The 20,041-nt window shown below is 44.2% G+C and overlaps 2 protein-coding genes across 4 annotated transcripts in view; one reads left to right on the top strand and one right to left on the bottom strand.

Moving 5' to 3' along the window:
- On the top strand, positions 1 to 17,218 carry egln1a (egl-9 family hypoxia-inducible factor 1a). 2 transcript variants are annotated; one of them, XM_031874107.1, is made up of 5 exons: positions 1 to 1,009; positions 9,694 to 9,813; positions 16,223 to 16,359; positions 16,445 to 16,512; positions 16,628 to 17,218. In XM_031874107.1, exons 1-5 carry the CDS (start codon positions 287 to 289, stop codon positions 16,675 to 16,677), a joined length of 1,098 nt encoding a protein of 365 aa, XP_031729967.1. In that variant the 5' UTR covers positions 1 to 286; the 3' UTR covers positions 16,678 to 17,218. The 2 variants fall into 2 exon arrangements, with proteins under 2 accessions (XP_031729967.1, XP_031729974.1); XM_031874114.1 differs by lacking the exon at positions 9,694 to 9,813.
- A 937-nt stretch (positions 17,219 to 18,155) lies between these two features.
- The window catches only part of gpr137ba (G protein-coupled receptor 137Ba), an 8,861-nt gene continuing 6,975 nt past the window's right edge, over positions 18,156 to 20,041 (bottom strand). For both annotated transcript variants that reach the window (XM_031874095.1, XM_031874086.1), the window contains exons 5-8: positions 19,526 to 19,672; positions 19,188 to 19,316; positions 18,763 to 18,884; positions 18,156 to 18,654 (exon numbers count right to left, since the gene is read on the bottom strand). In XM_031874095.1, the coding sequence (XP_031729955.1) occupies positions 18,546 to 18,654; positions 18,763 to 18,884; positions 19,188 to 19,316; positions 19,526 to 19,672 (507 nt within the window). In that variant the 3' untranslated portion in view covers positions 18,156 to 18,545. The remainder of the gene's footprint in view (positions 18,655 to 18,762; positions 18,885 to 19,187; positions 19,317 to 19,525; positions 19,673 to 20,041) is intronic.

Here is a 20,041-nt window from a genome sequence, read left to right as displayed (position 1 = left end):
CACCGAGAGGCGCCATGCACTACCCTTGGACCGACAGCTAGCCCGCCGAAGTCCTCGACCAAGCCCGAAATGCTCGGTCCAGGGCGCACGTTGGTGCATTATTTCACTGATACAAGGTATGGAGAAGGACCCAGTTTGATAAAATGGCGGGGTTTTGAGTCTTACTTTTCCGTCTCGCTCAGTGTAGCGTGGCAGAGGCTGAGGATCGACTCCAAAGTTGTCTGTTAGCAGGGCGCGTGTGAAGGATCGGAATTAAAGGCGCAGTGCACCCGGTGTAGCCGCAAACATGGAGCAGAGCGATCTGGACCGAGACCAGCAGTACTGTGAACTTTGTGGGAAAATGGAGAACCTCCTCAAGTGTGGTAGGTGCCGGAGCTCCTTCTACTGTAGCAAGGCGCACCAGAAACAGCACTGGAAGAAACACAAGCTTATTTGTAAGGAGACGGACAAGGCGCAGCTTCCCAAACAGAAGCCCGAGCAGCCGCCGCCGCCGCCTCCTCCTCCACCGCCGCCGTCGGGGGACGACAAGGCACCGGAGAAAAACCGGGAAAAGATAAGTCCCGAGCAGGTGGACAGTGCGTCTCTGCCACAACCCACAAACACAGAGGTATCGGGGGACGATGACGGACCGAAAGAGGACCGGTCCAACAACACCGCCACACCTAACGGACAGACCAGCTCATCCCCTCAGAAACTCGCCGTGGAGTACATAGTCCCGTGCATGAACAAGCACGGCATCTGCGTGGTGGACAACTATTTAGGAGCTGAAACCGGGTTAGGCATTTTGGAAAATGTCCAAGCGCTGCACAAAACGGGCAAGTTCACGGACGGACAGTTGGTCAGTCAAAAAAGCGACTCCACTAAAGACATACGAGGGGACAAAATCACGTGGATAGAGGGGAGGGAGGCCGGTTGCGAGACGATCCGCGTTCTAATGAGTCGCATGGACGACCTGATCAGACATTGTAACGGCAAACTGGGAAACTACAAAATAAATGGAAGGACAAAAGTAAGTATTGCAGCAGGTTGTAAGACACAACCAGCACCGTGAATGCTGGGTATTTTTCACGCATGAAAGCCAGTGGTGTCCGCCGGGAGTTAGAGCCCTGCTGGTCTGCCGAAATACACCTGTCACGCGACCAGGTGGGTTGAAACCAGCAGTGCTCTGGCTCCATAGGACCAAATGAGAAGCACGTCTTGCAGCTATCACTCAGCAGAAGTAGAGCTGGAGCTGTAAGACATTCTGTCATCTTGTGCCGAATACATTTGTTCATATACTTGAGGCTGTGTAACACACCGCACATGTTCTCCACGCAGCTCTATTCGACACGTGCTGCTGCGAAGTGCGTGCGCACAGAAACGAGGAAGACGCCCAGGTTACACAATCCAAATTGTGCATATCACATTTTGTGCTGTCATTTCTTATGGTAAAATTATTTGGATGTGTGTGAAGGAGCTGCAGCCATTTGGTAAACAGTGTCGGGCAGTGTGAAGCCGTACTGTGCTGCAGGGATGCTCTTCTGTAGCTGACTGCAACCCTGAGCTTACTGTAGAGGTGGCAGACAAAGTAGAGCTGCAACAACCTTTCGATGAGTTGTCCACCGTTCGATTAATCGGTTTGAGTCAAAATTCTCTGATTCTAGCTTAAAAGCAAATACTTTCCTGTCTCTTAACTCCTATATGAAATATATAATTGAGTTGTGAAGAAAACTAGACATTTGAGGATGTCGTCTTGGGTTTTGGGAAACACTGATCAATATTTTTCACCATTTTATAGACCAAACAACTCAATGATTACTCAAGAAAATAATCAACATATTACTCTACGGTATCGCTAGTTATTTCTGTTACTGTCAACCCAAAGCAATGTCCACCTCGTCTCAGCTCGGCACACGGTTGGCTTGTGTGTGAAACGCGACTCCCTTTCCACCAGATCTGGGCACCTTGACCTTGTGACACGAGACTGACCCAGGAGGAGAGGAGCCGCTCTCAGCCCCCCTCCTGAACACTGAACTAACCTTTCTGAAGGTAGTCACGGTTTGATATTTGTCACTCTACCGTATCGTGTTCTGTTATCACAGTGCTTGAGGATCTAGCAGTGAGCCTACTTCAGGTACTTTGTTTTGTGTGCTCGCACCGAGCTCTGATCGGCCAACGCTGTTATTTTTAGGCCGCGTCTCCTGTCCAGCTTCGTTCTTGGTGGAGTAGACATGAAGCGCTTTTCAGACAGCGCATTATTTCAGTGAGTGGTTCAGTTGTGCAGCAGCTCCACGCAGCTGGCCACTGAGTCAAAGCACCTACTGCCCTAGTTGCCTTGGCAAACACCCGCCTGGACTGTGACCAGGGGAAATCAGCATGACTTGCACAAATGGAAGTCCGCCAGTATCAATGGCTCAAAGGGATACAACACAATGTTAGCACAGTTCGCATTGGGAAAGATAGAGGAAAAGGATTTTGCCCAAATAATTATTTAATGTCATTGTTCCCATTTCCTCTTTTTCACTTGACAACAATGCGGGAAGTCGTGGGCAGCAGGACGTGTTTGTTCTCTGCAGCTCCAGCATGTTGAATGCTTGCTGATGCCGTCGTAGCACAATCGGAGGACATTAAAAAGTTTGTTGCAGCAACACGGTTGTCCTGTTGCTGACTCGCTGACACCCCATCCAATGTGTCCAGCGTGTTAAAATAGCTCATTAAGCTGAGGCTGCATTATAAACATTCTTACCGCTAGTGTACAAAGCCAGTATTATGCAGTTATGTTGTTGAACGTGAAACATAACTCTGATTAGCATGCCATTTGGTATGCCAGTATGAAGTTAAAATACTGGATTAGATGAGGGCTGCAGCTATCGATTATTTCATTGTTTGATCGTATCGTAAGCTGCTTAGAGCTCGTGTTAGGAAGTGAAACGGGTCATAATTCTCTCTCTAATATCTATTTGATATTGCTGTGAAAACATCTTTTTTTGAAACTACTTTTTTTTTTTTTTTTTTAGCTCTTTTGATCACGTTATAATTTATCATAGCCCAATACACATTCTTACTGAACAGAGCTTGAATGCATCCAAATTAAACTCAATGAAACCTCAACATTAGCTGTTATTTAGCCATGCAGGACTGTGATGCCCACCGGCTGCTAGCAAAAATGGACTGTTTGGTCGTTTTTATGTCGCTTGAGCTTTCGAAGTTTGTGTTTGTCGTTTTTCAGTACATTTCTGACATTTTCATTGAATCGATAATGAAAATAACTGTTGGTCACAGCTTTAAATACAACAGAGGGATGGGCAATGGATGGATGAAAGCTATGCAATTTGATATTGCAACAGCAAGAAGTGATTGAGAAAAAGTATTTGTTTTGCAAATTCAATTGGAAAACTGTTACCGAGGAAAATACTGTAAATTCTTTATTGCCATTAAACAGCCCTGCAACATTGCCCTCAATGGCCTCGCTACCAGCATCGCAAAACCCCCATTGTCTCACGGTATACAAGCGTATTGTCACGTCATTCAACCCCAACTCGCAACGAGCCATGCCTCTCAGTTTCAGTGAAAACTGCTGACGGATGTTAAAAAGTTGTTCCACCTAAACAGGATCAATCTGGACCCAATCCATCCCGTCTCCTCCCCAGTGTTTTGCATGTTGACTTATTTGTTGCGTCATTTGTAATGTCACAGACCGACCGTGGACATGTGCGCTGTCATAAGGAAGTTGACCGTTGACCTAAATCTTAAAGCTCTATAGAATAAGTCGTCTAGAGGAAGTCATGTGGTGGTGGAGCCAGCACTACAGTACGCTATAGGCTGTGCCCGCCTACAGTACCTGCATGCCACCTCCTTCCTGCTTATTGTTTAACCATCGCACAGCAAACAATGAATGTGATCGTTAGTCAGAGCTCAGGCTCACTCATCACCCATGGTCAAGTATGAGCCAACCCTTTGTTTAAGACGAGGACAATACATTAACAGAACAGGGAGACGACCGGAACAATGAATACAGAGCAGCTAACAACTGTGTGTGTGTGTGTGTTAATCGTATTAATAATTATGTACATGTATTATTACACAGGGGAGGAGTGCCGTCCACTCGTTGCAAAGCATGACCAGGGCTCCATCGTGGTGCTCCAGCTGGGTCAACCAGGTTATTGTTTCATTTTGTAGTTATTGACATGACATTTTATTTATTCATTAATTTCTTTTAAAGGCGATTCGTGTTAAATTGTCTGTTTTTTTTTTTTTGTTTAGATTTTGGCTAATTGACCCAACTGTGGGTTGCCCCCAAACCCTTGTAAGAGGGGTCCTGCCCATTGTGGGCTTGATCACTTTTTTTTTTTTAAAAACAGCTCCCAGACCCTAAGGAGGGAGCCTGGTTATTGGGGGAAAGTCTCTTTGTAATCATCTGTGGGTTTCTAATATGTGACATGCTGTATGGCTGCAATATGTAATATGAAAAGGTGCTCTGTTTCCGAGCACTGTCTGTTCGGAACGGCTCGATTCCTCGGCCTGTGGTATTGTTGCTTGCAGCTTCCTCGAGAGCCGCTCGTACAAACGTCACACTTGATTGGGTCCTGAGCAACACACCTGCCATGACGGAGTCGTCTTGCAATGCTAGAGTCTACGAGTCATTTTAGATACAACAGTTCCCACGAACATTTTAAAGCCACAAAGCTTAACGCATTGTGCGTGGATAAGCTCCAGACTATAGCAAACAATAGCTGGAGTTGAGATGGGGATGTTCCCCGGAGCTAACAGGCACACCGCATCCGGAGTTCTTTGAGTCTCACCAAGATGGGAGGCAGAAACGTGCTGACACATGTCCCGGTGTGGCCCTAAAACCAAAGCACATCCATTAGCAATTAGCTGTCATAGTAACTGAATACACTTGTGATCTGGCAAACAACCAACTACTTATTTTGCTCCACCGCTGCTTTTCCTGTCATGCCTCGGGTTAATGCCTCTCCTAGCGATGTCCGACCCTTTTGGCTTCTCTGTTTCACTGGCGCTACTGACGGCTTAGAGTCCAGCGACGGTAAACGCACTCTCTGTCTTCCAACAGGTTTTGGTGCTGAGGTGACGGGACGTTGCTTGTATTGGCACCACTGGAAATATCAGTGGCTGCCTGACCTGGGCAGGACCTAATCGATAATATACCTCGACCCATTGCGGTGTGTCCATTCTAATGCAAACACGCCCCTCTCCTGGAACATCTTTGTTAACGTCAACAAAAATGTGCAGGTCTAAGGCTGCAGTGAGGCCGTGTCTGGGTCCGTCCGTGCTGATGAGGTTCTCGTTTACCTATGTTGGTTTTATAGAGGTATCATCATTAAATTGAGACTGACGATAACCATTTAAAAGTTCCTCACAGCAACTTTGGCTGTTGGCTCCGTTATTTAGCCGAATAGGACTGCGCTGCCGACGACATGCTCGAGCCTGCAGAGCCTCATAGCCCCCCCCACGGCTGAACAGAGCGCTGTGTATTCAAAGTTTATTAATACTGAATGTGTCGCGTGTCCAAATTGCACCAAATTTGACACGGCACTCCCCTGGGTGAGCAGATGTTTATCTCTCCGTTTACTGTGCCAAGACTGTCTAAGGAGCATCTGGCTGTGAGCCAAGTGGGGCTTTGAGAAAGACGTCTTCTCCTTTTGACCGTTCGCAGCAGTGGAGTCCAAGATTTTATGGTGGGTGGGGCAAATATTATGCATTTGGAAAAAAAACTATGAAGTTATAAGGATTGTGTTTATTGCGTCTATTCATTACAAACGTTTTTTAAAGATATAAGTTTAATAATTTATCGTAATAAGTCACTTCATAAGTACCACTCCTGCCTCTATGCAGAATGAGAGGGAACCGTAAGCTGATGGTTGATATAGAGACTTAATTACCTGCCTCTGTTACTTTATTCAAACACACACCTCTTTCCTTTGTGACCCAACTATTTTTGAACTGCAGCTGTGATGGATTTTTATATATATTTTTTTTCATATATATTTTGCTGACTGTGCACAGTCTTTTACCACTGGCAACGAGAAAGTATCAGTGACTGATCTAATTACCGAGTGAGCTTGCTTGGCTCAAACACAGGCACGATGGAGCCACTCGGTCAGGCTGAGCAGTTACCGCACAAAACACACGCGATACTGTCTGATCAGCTCGCTTGGCTTTTAAAAAAAATTTGTTTTTTTACATGAATATAAAACCTACCAACTGATTGCAGGACAGTTTTTGAAGTTGTGCTGTCGCTCGCCGTTTGTGTCCAACGCGCTGGCTTACCCTATGTGACTTTATGACTTGTCTGAGTGGAAGCGGCAGCAGCCCTGGAGCTTTAATAAGCAGCGCACAGAGTTTAGCCGGTGCGTTTATCTGTTGTTTGTCAATGACTGACACCAGCAGAGCGTGCACAAATCCACAAGGCCGAAGACTTTACGCAATCCCCTTCAGAGTATTTGCGTAATGATACCAAAAAAAAAACTGTGCTTGTTTTCCGCTGCAACATGTTGAGGATGAAGGGTAGCGCCGCTGCTGTATACGTCCTATTGTTTACGGCCTGCCGTGAAGAAGAAAAGAATAAACTAGATCATTACTTTAAACAGGGATTTCCTCTCGAGGCAGCACCGCTGTCTGACAGATAAAACGGTGAGCTGGGGACCAAACAGCCTCATTTCCCACACTCCCCTGCGCTGCAAGCTCTCCATCGCAACCGTTTGTACTCGAGTTTTAGATAAGCATCTCTTCTGTGAAGTGAGCAGACCCCTTGTGGCTTTTCCTTTTCGCTCCACCCCAGTGCACGGCGCAAACCAAAGATGCACTGATAGCATCGCAGTGATCGGTGTATCCTTCCAAGTGACCAGGTCAGCACCAGGTCAGGATTGACCCTTCGCTAAGCAGATTCATTTGAGCTCTGAGTTGCAGTTGTCTGAGACAAATTGAGGATGAGGAACAAAAACAATCGGCGCACAACTTGTGTGCAACAGATGAGTCTTTACGAAACAGAAGGATCCTCGGTCTATAATCTCCATTTCAGATATTAAGGGATTAAATCAGATATGTTTTTCTATTTTTCAAATTATTGAATTATTCTAGATGCCCAGCATCTGTTTACAGTCAATATCACAGTGACATTGAGTCATTGTAATGAATGCCATTGTCACATCATCTGTCTATCAGCGGTGCCGTTGTCTCATAAGAACAATAGATATTAAAATGAACATCGGTTCACTCTTGCCTGGTAATGCCAGTGGGCCTCTGGAGCTGTGCCTGTGGAATGTAAACAAATGACACGGCAAGCGGGGTCAGCCTCCTAATGAGAGCCGCCGACTAATGCAGGAGAATACGCGACTGAGAGCAAAGTGAGCTCAAATGGGGATGTAGGTTAGAGGTGAAGACAGCGAGGAAGGAAGCAGTGTATAAGAATTTCTGATCCCTGTAGTTCATTTACACCAGGTTACGTTAAGATATTAACTTCTGCCTGGACGCTATCTCAATATCTAACAAGGAAAATATTGGTGACTGACATGCACTATAGTTAACCATGTCTTTATTGCGGAGGATTGGCGTTTTCCTCCACCTTTTGCTTCTACAAACTGCTGCACTCTGACTCTGTTTGTGTTGCTGCCGCATATTGCATTTGTCATCAAGGTCCCGGCCACAAGCCCTCTGTGGTTCACCGGCTGAAGAGCGGTGTCTCTTGTTGCTGTATCTGAGATTGCTGGGTCCTCGTGACCAGATCACGTGACAGTCAAACTGGAGTTAAATAGCGTTTCATACAAGGTCGGCATTTGCAGATAGTGGCTGATCTGCATTCCAGTCTCATGTGTTTTCTCTGGATTTGTATACACTTTTGTGTATGCAGTCGCTGTGATGCGATATTTGGCTCTGGGGTTTTTCACAGTTGCATAGTTGAGCTCGGGCTGGAGTTGAGTTTTCCCACTGTAAATGAACCTCTCATAGACTTTGTGCAGCTGTCACGTCTCAGGAAAAGAAAGACGAAACTGCTGTGTCCAGGTTTATTTTTTGCGAGAATTCAAGTGTTTTTGGAGCGTGTCAAGGCTCTCACATCTTCAGTCAGCCAACACACACACACACACACACACACACCCCACACTTTTGAACCCACACATTTCCTCACCGAGACTATTTACCCATCTCTGGCCTTGCAGCATGCAATAAAGTGTGGGAGGGGCCACATAGCAGGAGATCAGCCAACCTTCCTCACGCTCTGCACGTAGCCCAACCATTAAAATACTGCTCCCTCTGGAGCGAGGCCAGGAGTCAAAGTTTACAGCAGTTCACTCCTCTCCTCTGGTCCAGCCCCACCCCTCTCCTCCCTCTGTCTGTGTCCTTATCCCCCCCCTTCTCTTTTACACACACAGAGAGAGAAGCTCACTATATTGCATCTTACCGACAGGAAGCCTTTTGTCAGTTTGACTCCCCCCCCCCCCCTCATCTTTATGTTGGTGTTTGTTGCTTTTTTTGCTTTGAAGGCCCTGATACCGTGCATCGCAGTGGTGACCTGTTTCACTCAGTAGATGTGAGCACAATGTGGACCACTATGGTCGGATGCGTAGGAAAACAACATTCAGACGCATGTGTGATGTAGACGTTTGTTTTTTTTCCACTCGCTGAGCTTGGAAAGAATTTGCACGTACATATTTTGAAATGCAGTTACTATGTAGTAGAATAAATGTATATTTTCTAGAAGTATGTGGACCAGCAGACTTCCATATTCTAAATTCATTGATTCAGTTCAACTCCTCAAAGTCCAAATATGATGAAATATAACTTATCATTCCCCTGCAGACCTGAAAGATTTGAGAGTCAAACGTATAAACACATCATCTCCCCTGACATGAGAGCCAGTGAAGGAGTTTAGTCTGCTGTGAGTGTTTATAATAACGTTGCCATGGTTTGTGTTGAACCAAGTGCGTGGAGCAACTTGCCTTTTGTTTGTGGTATCACTGCTTAGACACGGCGCATGAGGGCTGAATCTTATTCCCTCTGGCTTTGAGCACGTTCACCACTCACCTCAGCTCCCCTTTCAAGACAAAAAGCACGCAGTTGCATGTTGTCTCAAGAGTGTTGTCTGCAATTTCTAGAGCTTTAAGGCCCGATATCCGAAATACTATATGCAGTCTGATATCGCAGGCAGTTTGAAAACCGAATGAATTAGATTATAAATCAGATGGATTTAGTTTGTCTCTTCAAAATTGCCGTCACTTCTTCCACGGAAGTCTTATTTCTGAAGAGAATTCAAGTGTTTTTGTCGCAGTGTGAGAGTCGCTACTTGTGTGCGAGTCATTTTTTTCCACGGAACTTTCTACGCTGTTTACACCAAGACGTTTACAAGAGCTCATAGGGGTTCACTGCTAACACCCAAATAGATCATGCGACTCCTAATAGAGCAGGAAGAGGCAAGGGGAAGGTGACGTGCTGCACGATATCTCCGGTTTATTTTCTCGCTAGTTTAACCTTTTATAATGAGGCGGCTGTGCAGTAATCGGTCTCTGCTCGTGTGAGCCTTGGTGCAGGTGGACTTAATGCACTCTGAAACTGTTCCTCCTTTGTATTCATGCAGTGCCTCTGTTGACTTGTTTAAATTGCACATGAGATCTAGACACTGAATGCATATGTTTGTGTGCTCTCTGTGTATCTGCTTTTTACTAATCACGCCTTTTCATCTTCCTGTGCTGTCTTCAGGCAATGGTGGCGTGTTACCCCGGAAAGGGTACGGGATACGTGCGCCATGTGGATAACCCCAACGGCGATGGGCGATGTGTCACATGCATATATTACCTTAATAAAGATTGGACTGCCAAGGTATGTGAGTGATGTGTGGAGGAAATAATGTCAGAGTACTAGAGGATTCCAATTAACTGAACTATAACGTCATTTATTCTCTTGTTCCTTATCTGCTTTTTTTGTTTTGTTTTAAACATTGATTCAATTGTCATTTGAAATGATCAATTCAATTTTCATTGAAATAACTATAAAAACAAAGCTGATTAGCTAAAAAGGGCCGCGTGTCTGGTGTCCGTATTCCAGTTGGACTTCCTGTCAAAAGCATCCGACACGTCAGTTCTCGTCCCCGTGGTGAGGTCGTACTCGTCACCCTCCGTCCTGCTGTATTCCACACTCGACACCCGAGTGGAGTCGGTGGTAGAGGTTACGTGTCGGTACGTGCTGATCGTCCACTCTCCCTGTTTCTAATCCCATTAAAATGCAGAGATCCTGCTAATCCAGCCACACCCGATCAGGGAGAAGAGAGCCCCCCCCCCGTGCTATTCCTCCTGCAGGAAAGTAGAGACACAGGCAGGCGGAGGAAAGAGACCGAGGTGTTACTGCGGTACTTTTATTACTTATCGATCGAAGAAGCATTTCAAACAATTCTGGTGTTTTGCTGAAGGAACATTCCTACAATATATTAACTGAAATACGGATGCTCCAATGTTTGCAGATTCCGATTTTCTTTGTATGATTGACTAACTTTCTACCACTGTCCCGAAAAATAATTTCAACCGTCTAAAAGTTAGTGTAAACCTTTAAAAAATCTAAATGATTTCCTTTTACATTACATTACAGTCATTTAGCAGACGCTTTTATCTAAAGCAACTTACAATTCAGATTCTATCACACCGTAGGCACAGCTACGGGAGCAATTTTGGGGTTAAGTGTCTTGCTCAAGGACACATCGACATGCGACATTTGACATTGTTATTGTTATTAGAAAATTAATTATTGTATTTTTTATTCCAAAAAACATCTTGGCATTAGTTGTTTGAATCATATATATTAAATATTGAAGTGTTAGGAAGTTAAACAGGTCCTAATTCCTTCTCTAATATCTCTTTATTATTGCTGTTCCAACAACTGTTTCCCACCAAAAACTACATTATACAAGATTACATCTAAACACGTCGTGATAGCGTTACAACTTACCTTCGCCCACTACTCAGTTTTATTGAGTAGATCTTGAACGCGCCATAAAGTCTATGCAGCGTCCATTACCGTTATCAGTTTGTTATCAGCAGGAACGTGCTGGGCAGAGACTCCACACTGTCGGCAGACCAGCCAGCTACTGTGATTACTCCAAACAGCGTGCATGGGAATTAATTATAACATAATACGGGTCTGTTAAAAGCTAGTTTTAATGTTGTTCCTCCACGGCTGATTTTGGACTTTCACTTGTGACGCATTGTGAGCTTAATGCCGTCTTCACTCCCCGACACAACTTGTGTCTGTGTGGCTGAGACGTTGCTGTCTGTGATAATAATAAATAATAATAAATGTGTCCATGTTTGTAGCCCATGACACATGCCAGGCTCCACATTAGATAGAACATGGGGTTGGCCTTGGAGGTACTGCCAAATGGTTAGATTAAATTTGTTGTAAATTGAATAAAATTTACAACATCATCAAATTTAAAATGCATAATTCCAATGAGCCAGCACGTTTGCATATCACCTCGCCATCATCATGAGGTAGAGACAAACGTGTTGCTGCTGTTGTCTAGCGATCGTTCTCTGATGCAGCGACACAAAACGATTGTTTTATTAAACTAAAACGCGACCGACGCCGGCGTTATCTTTTTGTGTTGTCCATCCGTCCGTTCCTTTCTCGTGAACGCAATATCAGTTATGACGACAGGGAAATTCTTTAAATTTGGCACAAACATATTGGAGGTCAAAGGTCAAGGTAACTGTGAGCTCACGTCCGTCCCGTACTTGTGTTTTGTCACGTTATGTTTTTTTTCTCATTTATGTGGGAAGGTTCTTCTCACACATTTTTAACAATCCGAAGTGGGCCTTAAGTTACAAAGGGTTGAGAGCCCCTGATGTCGGCTCCACTGTAATATGCTTCAAGTGTTGGTGGTGAATGACATCGGACAAATGAGTGAACTCACCTCTAGAATATGAGACAGATAAACAGGAAGCTGCACACCAGGAAGGAACAACACTCGTTAGAACAGAAAGCAGCAGCTGTAAGGCGGGAGGATGGCTTTCATGGTTCTCTGAGGAGCCGGTAACATGACTAAGACCCATGAGTAGACGGGAGAATGTCTTCCAGACTTCCTCACATACTTGACCTCCAGACCTGCATATGAACATTATGTAATGACAGGAAACGCCTCTGTTTTACCTCTGAATGCTAGTTGGTGGTAGAATGCTGGCCGTGCACAAGTCTGTCTTATGGCTATGACAGAGGATGACCATTATTAGCAATAAGGCAAATTGAATGCATATGCATTAGGGACCCGTCTTCTGCTCTGAGAGGTGGACAAAATACCCAACGCCTAATTTAACAGTACTGCATGTCCACCATGTCCCGGTTGGGTTAGGGTTAGTTCCAACGTGTGTCTGCTGTCCCTACTTGTTGAGGAAATTTGTTTTACATTTGTTATCATGACTATTATTGATTAATGCAATACTAGTACGCGCAGGTTTCGTTTTTTGTAGAGCCGTTCCGATACCGGTATTGGAAAGGCCTCTGATGCAGCCTAAAATGCAGTAACGGGGATTGACGAGTATGCAACATCACGTTATATCACTTATCCGCTCATTTATGCTACACAGGAACAACATGTGTCCCTCGCTACCCAATCTGTACATCCCGCCAGATTAATAGTGTAAAAGTGCAAACTAATACTACACACCTGTGGTAAACACTCATGCACTTTCTTTTTTTTTTGATGATGCTACATTGTGAACAGCAAATCCGTGTCGTAGTCTGGAGGAGAGCTAGTTGACGTACAGTCCTGCGGCTAAATAGCGGAGCTAATAGCTAACCAGTTGAGGTTGTAGTGAGTTACACATGTGATGCATTCAAGCTCCATTCAGTAACAATGAATATTGGGCGAAGGTAAATTATAATTATATTATATTTTTCACAACAATGTCAAACAGATGGTAGAGAGGGAATTATAAAACCTTTTTTTATACCGACCGATACCCAAGTTCAGGAATCTGTATCGAGAAGGAAACAATGGAATCTGAACACCTCTCCTTTTTTGACCACCGTACCTACAAATTGGGCGTAAACGACTGTTTGGAGTATATTCGGTGTCTCATGTTGCTATGAAAACATGTTGTAGTGTCATGCCTATTTGTAGTCAACAGATGCAATAAGTTGGCATTCAACCTAACCTGTGACCCACTTTTGCAGCAGTGTTTTGGGTTTTATAATCTATCCGGTGTTTGCCCTCGCACTCTCAACGCAGTCACAGTTCTTTACGTGTCTACTAAATCTCTTTCTGCTGAAGCGATGTGCATCCGGTGGGTCACACTGCTCGTTTGTTCATCATGTAAGCGGTTGCATGATTGCTATTGTCATGTTCATGCACAGGTTTCAATTATTCAAAGGAGCCATGTTCTGGGGGTCACTTACACGTGAATGACTCCAATCTGGTCCCTGATTGGCTGTTTATTAGCCATGTGATTAGCTGTGTTTTATAGAATGTGGTTGCCTGGATACTGGCATACTCCTTGAGAGAAGGACATGGCTTTGGAAGGTTCAGGTTCAGTTGCACCGGTTATTTACCCCCCAATTTTCAACATTGTGTCTCTTCAACTGCTTAACGTCCATAAAAAAACCATCATGAAACTTTAGGTTCATGTGATTCATTCTATAAAGTATCAACACTTCAAAAAGTATTTGGCAAATTCTCAATCCTCCCAGCGCGGTACATCATGTTTCGGTTACGTGTGACCAGTCGCTGCTTTAGAATGTTCTCTGTTCACCTATGTGACAGAAAGTGAAAGAAACAAGTCACTCTGGTGGGAGGAGAGAGATGCAGGCAAGTGGAAGTCAAAGTGGGAGGGAGTGAATCATCCACTGGAAATACTTCTCCTTCTGTTACAAGTGTAGATTCTCTGCAAGGTTTGTTTTGAACTGAATTCCCCCCCCCTCCCAAAAAAATAAATGCTATTAATATTTTAAAAATGAACCCTGATCAGACAGGCAGGGGCTGGGAGCGTTTCCCAGCATGCAATTGGAGAGAGGTGAGGACGGGTCACCGGTCTGTCACAGCAGACGCATACTGTAGAGACTTGCAGACACGTTCACAACACCCTTTATGAAGTGCGTTACCAGTCAGGGTTACAGCACTCGGCCTTCACACTAACACTGGACATGAATCACATTGTTTACATAGTTACACCAACATCTTGTCACACCAATGGAAAAGTTTCCAACTTATTCGTACTGGTATCTGAGGGCACACCATGTGACTTCCTTCTGTGTAGCGGGCTCTTAGCGGGCATGAGGGTGTGGCAGGTTTGTCTAGATTTTATTCATTCTTCATCATCTTGGACAGCTTGTCAGACATTAAACTAACTTTTTGGTTCCATCTAGGGCTGAACTAGTTCTAAAACCTAACTTAACTGGTTAGTTTGACTGATGACTCGCAAGATTGTCAAAAGTTTAAAATGTTATTTTGACACATTATTCGCCTCCGTTGCAATAATAGGCCATATTGCTATTTCAATAGCAGCCCTAGCACTATGTAGGACCTTCACAGTCTACTAGTACTGAAGTAATTCTGCATGAATAACATGCAATATATGTTTGTCTAGATCCAAAATTTTGTATAATACTACAGCAAACTCTCCTTCAGCGGCTATTTAGTCAGAAATACGACTGAAGAACAGCTGGTGTGTCTGTTTACAGTGCAGTTTGTCAGTCAGTAGTGATTGTAAGTGTGTTCTGATTTCATACGACACATGGTGCGGGTACTTCGCAGCTTTGCATCCATCAGCTGTGGCTGCTCCTTGTAACGTTGCTTTTTTTTCGATCATTGTGTTTCCTGTGAATCTGCGCTGGATGCTTTTAACCATCAGCGGTAGGAACTGTTGAGTTTGCATGAGCAGATACTCGATCCAGAGAGTGGACGGTAAAACAGCGGAGCTGGTTTCATTAAGATAACACTAACAATAACTATAAATAACATGCATTCCCCGTGCAGGTCATTGGACTGTACATCACACATTAATGGCTGTCACGGGATGAGATTTTCATGATACGATGGCGCGGGTTCACGGTGTACCGGATGTATATGTATGTATATAAGTATACTGTGGTACCACAATACATCCATATTATACTGACTGATTTGAGACTACATGTCATCTTAGATTTCGATATGGTAATATGAAGTGAGAGTTGTTTTATTACAGTAAAGTGATGTGGCTTTCACTCAGTTATTAAATCCACATTACTGATGAGTATTTATCAAAAATCTCATCGATTTAACATTTTGTAAAGACGAATAGTCAACCCTTCAATCTCGTCACAATATCGATATTGGTATTTGGTCTAAAATATTGTGTTTTTTTTTTTTTTTTTTTTTTTTTCCCCCCCCACATCGCCCAGCCTTATGTAGGTGTTGGTTGAATGGGATGTATTGTGAATTGTAAAGCTCTCTATCATTGTGCTCTGTGTCCAGTGCACAGCAGTAGTTCCCATAAATAAATCCTGCTGTGATGTCCAAAGCAGTTCCCACCTAAAAGGCCGCACTAGAGATCCAAATGATTACTCAGCATGATGTGTCAGAAGCTGATGTTCTCTCTCTCTCTCTCCTCCAGAGCACAATGAATGTTGCCACCGATTTGGATATATCGTGCAGTCAAACAATAGTTCAAATCAGTGGTGCTTTCTTTGACCCCATTGTGCTTTATTTATCTTTGTCACACCACCGGCATTCCCCCTCATTCAAAGAAGCATAAATGAGAATAGCATTAATCTTTCCAAAGAAGGGTGTGAACCGTTTTGCCCCGCGAGCTAGCGTGTGAAGAGAGGGGCCTATCATATCAGCTGTGTGAGAGTTTAAGCGGCACGCTTGCAGCAATCTGCTTTTTCACTCTCCAGGTCCTTTATCCAGCCCGAGCAGTTTTCCTGTGGGTTATTCTTCCTATCCCTCCACAGGAAAGCCCCCCCCCCCACACTGCTGCTGCTTCCGATCCTGAGCTTTCCTCCCCGAGCCCTTGGAGCTGGACAACAGCTTTCCCTAACATTATCGTCCTATGCTCGTAGCTTTAAAAAAGCCTGATGGTGGATCTTCTACAGTATATTAGCAATAAATGCGGTTTTAGGAGACGTTCACTGGACGAGACAGGAATCAAAAATACCAAACGCCGTCCACTGCTTCCTCCGGTCTCTCCTTACCTTCCTGCGGCTGCTTTGTCCTAATTTGTGTACATAACTGAGGTTGTTCCTTCTTGTTCTGCTCTTCCAGGAACACGGTGGCCTTCTTCGAATCTTCCCAGAAGGAAAGGCACAGTTCGCCGACATAGAGCCCAGATTTGACCGCCTGCTGCTGTTCTGGTCCGACAGACGGAACCCTCACGAGGTTCAGCCCGCCTTCGCCACCAGGTCAGTATCCAAAATGCGTCCGCCGCACACGCCCAGGTGATCCGGTCTGTTACGCAGTGACTCAGTGCTCTAATTGTCTCCCCAGGTATGCCATCACGGTGTGGTATTTCGACGCAGACGAGCGAGCCAGAGCTAAAGAAAAATACTTAACGGGTAGGTTTTGATGCACAAGCTACACAAACCTGTTTGTATTGTTTAAAGCTGTCTGTGGTGTTTTTTTTACGCTCTTCTATAACATCTCCTGTGTTTGTGTTTCCTCTGTGTGCAGGAGAAAAAGGAGAAAAGGTTGAACTTGGCAAAGCATCAGATCCCAGCTAGTGGGGAAGTCTGCGTCCCCTACAAAACAGCCTTCAAGTGCTCTGTCCTAAAAAAAAAAAGTGGCCTATAGAGAGCATGTGTGTGTGTTTTACATGGCAGAGCAGCAGACTCTTTGCGTGAGCTGAGCGGGTGGAAGATCCATTCTTCCGGAGACAAAACAAACAGTGATTTCTGTTCGTTTTCAGCAAACCGGCGGATACCCGGAGGACCGTGAATGTCGTGGCATTATACAGAAAGGGATTGTGTGTCTTGTTTTTTCACCTCTTGGGTGAAATGAAAGGCTCGGCGGCGGAGAGCACTCGCGTTACAACTGACATTTTCAGAAAATCAACAGGAATTCAACTCCCAGAGAATCTACAGCTTTTTGCATATTGTTTTTTTGCAGTCAATTCCTTAAAGGTACAGTGTTCTGCATATGCTTAATGTGTTATGCTTTTCACATGGAATCAGCTGTTCTATGCTACTGTATTGCTAAATGTACTTGAGGTTGCAATAATATGAGGAATGATCTGAATTAAAAACATCCTTTTTCTGACAGAAATGGTTTGGTCGTAGTTTGAATCCAGTCCTTTGCAGCACGGTGATGGTCACTGTGGGCTTGTTCCTCCTGCTCTCTGAATAAAACAAAAGAAAAGGCAGAGATTGAGGGAGCAGCATACAACTGACAGCAGGATGACGGCCGCTCATGCGCTCCTGCTTGCACTGGACGTGGTTTCATGCTGCCCTCTGCAGGCCTACAGTGTAAACGCCTAGTTAGTCTGACTCTGGACCCCAGCAGTAATATGATTACCTATGATGGAAATAGTTATTCACACTGAGAAGTGAGAGGAAAAACAGGCTTAATTATCAGCAAATTCAGCTCCCCCTTCCATAAAAAAAGATCAATATTGTCTGTACTAAACCTGAAAATGTGATTAAAATATTCAAATTTCTATTATTTTAGTATATTGATAAAGTGGTAAATGACGCTATCAACCAGTAAATTATTGTATAAATGGCTTTTCAATTTGATTTTTATTCAATATCCTGCACTATGTACCAGAGTTGCCCATTTATTTAATTTATCAATGACTTTATATTTACACTTTATGCATTAGATGACAAACAAATCGGGGCTCTAATAAAATGAGTCCCTAATCTAATCTGCAACATTTTAAAACCAATACAGACCTTTTCCAAGACGATATCTAAACTTGAGCCTCACAAGTACACCGTGAGAATGTTCCTACGTTGTAAATGGACAATAGATCACTTTTCTAACTTTCTAAGTATTGTCTTCTGTTAAGTTCCTGGGTACAAACTGTATTCAGTGCTTTCAAAATGCAAATCTTTGAAAACAGAGCATCAATAAAATTTGGACTAGACTAGAAGAGAAAAAAATAGGTATCAGAAAATATATAAATAAAGGAAAGCATGAGCAACCTACTGTCAATTCATCAATAAAGTGTTCATGTATTAGAAATGAACTGCATCTTTCACAGTATTTATACTGTTTTAATATGAATTAAATGAATATCTCTATAAACAAATATGTATGACAAAGAACACGGTACATAAAATAGTAATAGAGTTCATATTACAAAAGTCAGGAAATATATTAAGCAGTATTCAATATAAACTATACAATGAAAATGTTTTAAAGCAGTGTAACATTACATCACTGTGTGCAAAATCAACGTCCCATCAGTGGACCTTCATAAACTGGCAGAAAAGTCAGTTAGTTCTTCTTCTACTCTAGACAAAATAGAAGACCGAACGTGTCGAGCAGAGGGCGACTCCATGTGCCCCTGTCGCTCAGAGAGACTGTGCAAAAATATACAAGTAAGAGAACAAAGCCACGAGTCGGCAGGAGTCGCTGTGAACTCCGGTCAGTAGTGGCCGAGCTCCTCTGGAGGAGGGAGGAGGTAGCCGTCGTCTCCTCCGATGCTGCTGCTGCTGCTGCTGCTGCTCCCCCACTCGTAACCGTCAGCGGCCAGACTGGAGAATCAAAATTCAACAACGCCCATTTTTGACTTCTCCTTCCTACTTCATGTTACAGTATTTTGGTGATTAGATCGTGGTGTTTTGTTGTTGTTGTTTTTTTACCTGGCTTGGATGTTGTGAGGCATGACGTTCCACGCCAGGTCATCGTCGCTGTCGTAGCGCCGCGGGTTGTCGAAGAAATAAGCCCTGGAGGAGAAGACGTGACCAGGAAGCCCAGAGCCACTCTGCAGGACACCAACAACACAATACAGGTAAGATATCGTAGTCTCACATTATAAAACATGAAGACTGTATTTCACATCTGTAGCCTGTAGCTCAGGACCACAAGTGACTTTCCTTTTTAACTTGGCTAAATGTTACAAAACTGTCCAGTATTTCACAAGACAGAAACAGTCTTTCTGTAGTTGAACTACAGTATGACGCATCTGCTTTTACTATAAACAATCTCGTGACCCAATCAGATTCATCTTGTGACCCCCGGGGAGGATTCCCGACCCCCCCGCTGAGGCGAGTGCTCGCTGGCTCACCCCGTCTAGGTCTGGCTGCCGAACTCTGAAGAAGAAAACCATGAGAGAGGTGGGCAGCAGCTCCCACACGAACAAGATCACTCCGAAGACGATGTAGCCGGCGTCGCCCAGAGTCGACCGTAAATCTGCCTGAAAAAACACAACACGTTCACCATTAGAACACTCACAGTCCTCACAAAGGGAAGCAACGACCAATAAGGCCCAAAACAGAAAAAGTCTTTCAGCTTTCTCCCATAACAGCCGTGACTCGCATAGATCAGTCTGAACTGTCGACCGATGCTCTTAAAAAAGCCTGTTCTCTTGAATGAAGAAGGCATTGTGACCCTCCGGCGGTTCACCTGGTCTGAAACGTTGTACCAGTCGTAGTCAAAGGAGTTGATGCTCTTGTTTGAGAGTCCCAGGACGACCAGATTGTAGCAGGCCCTGGAAGAGTACAGGAGGATGACGATGGCTCCTATAACGGTCACCTGGCACACCGACGTCCCCTGCACAGGTAATGAGGAGGAAATGAGAAATGATCATCTACCTTTAGGGGGAAATGAGATCAGATCATTGTACGAAATCATAGAAACACTACAGGGAAACTGAAAGTTGGAATAGCTGTGATTCCAGGCGCCACTTATCATGTTTGCTGGCTTGTGAAGTACAAACAGCATAAATGATATGAGGAAGTGCATCTTCACACAAGGCTGCTATAAGCAGTGCCCGGTACACAACACACAAATCACTATCAAACAAAACACAAGCTTTTATTTATTCCCAGACATGTAACAACAGCTACTCATATTTCATTTCTACTCTTTCTCACACACACACACACACACACACACACACACACACACACACACACACAC

This window comes from Anarrhichthys ocellatus, unplaced genomic scaffold, assembly GCF_004355925.1.
Source record: "Anarrhichthys ocellatus isolate YVR2014 unplaced genomic scaffold, GSC_Weel_1.0 scaffold3, whole genome shotgun sequence".
NCBI classification, from domain to species: Eukaryota; Metazoa; Chordata; class Actinopteri; order Perciformes; family Anarhichadidae; genus Anarrhichthys; species Anarrhichthys ocellatus.
Note: the sequence above shows the minus strand (reverse complement) of the source record. Positions and strands in the feature narration are given on the sequence as shown.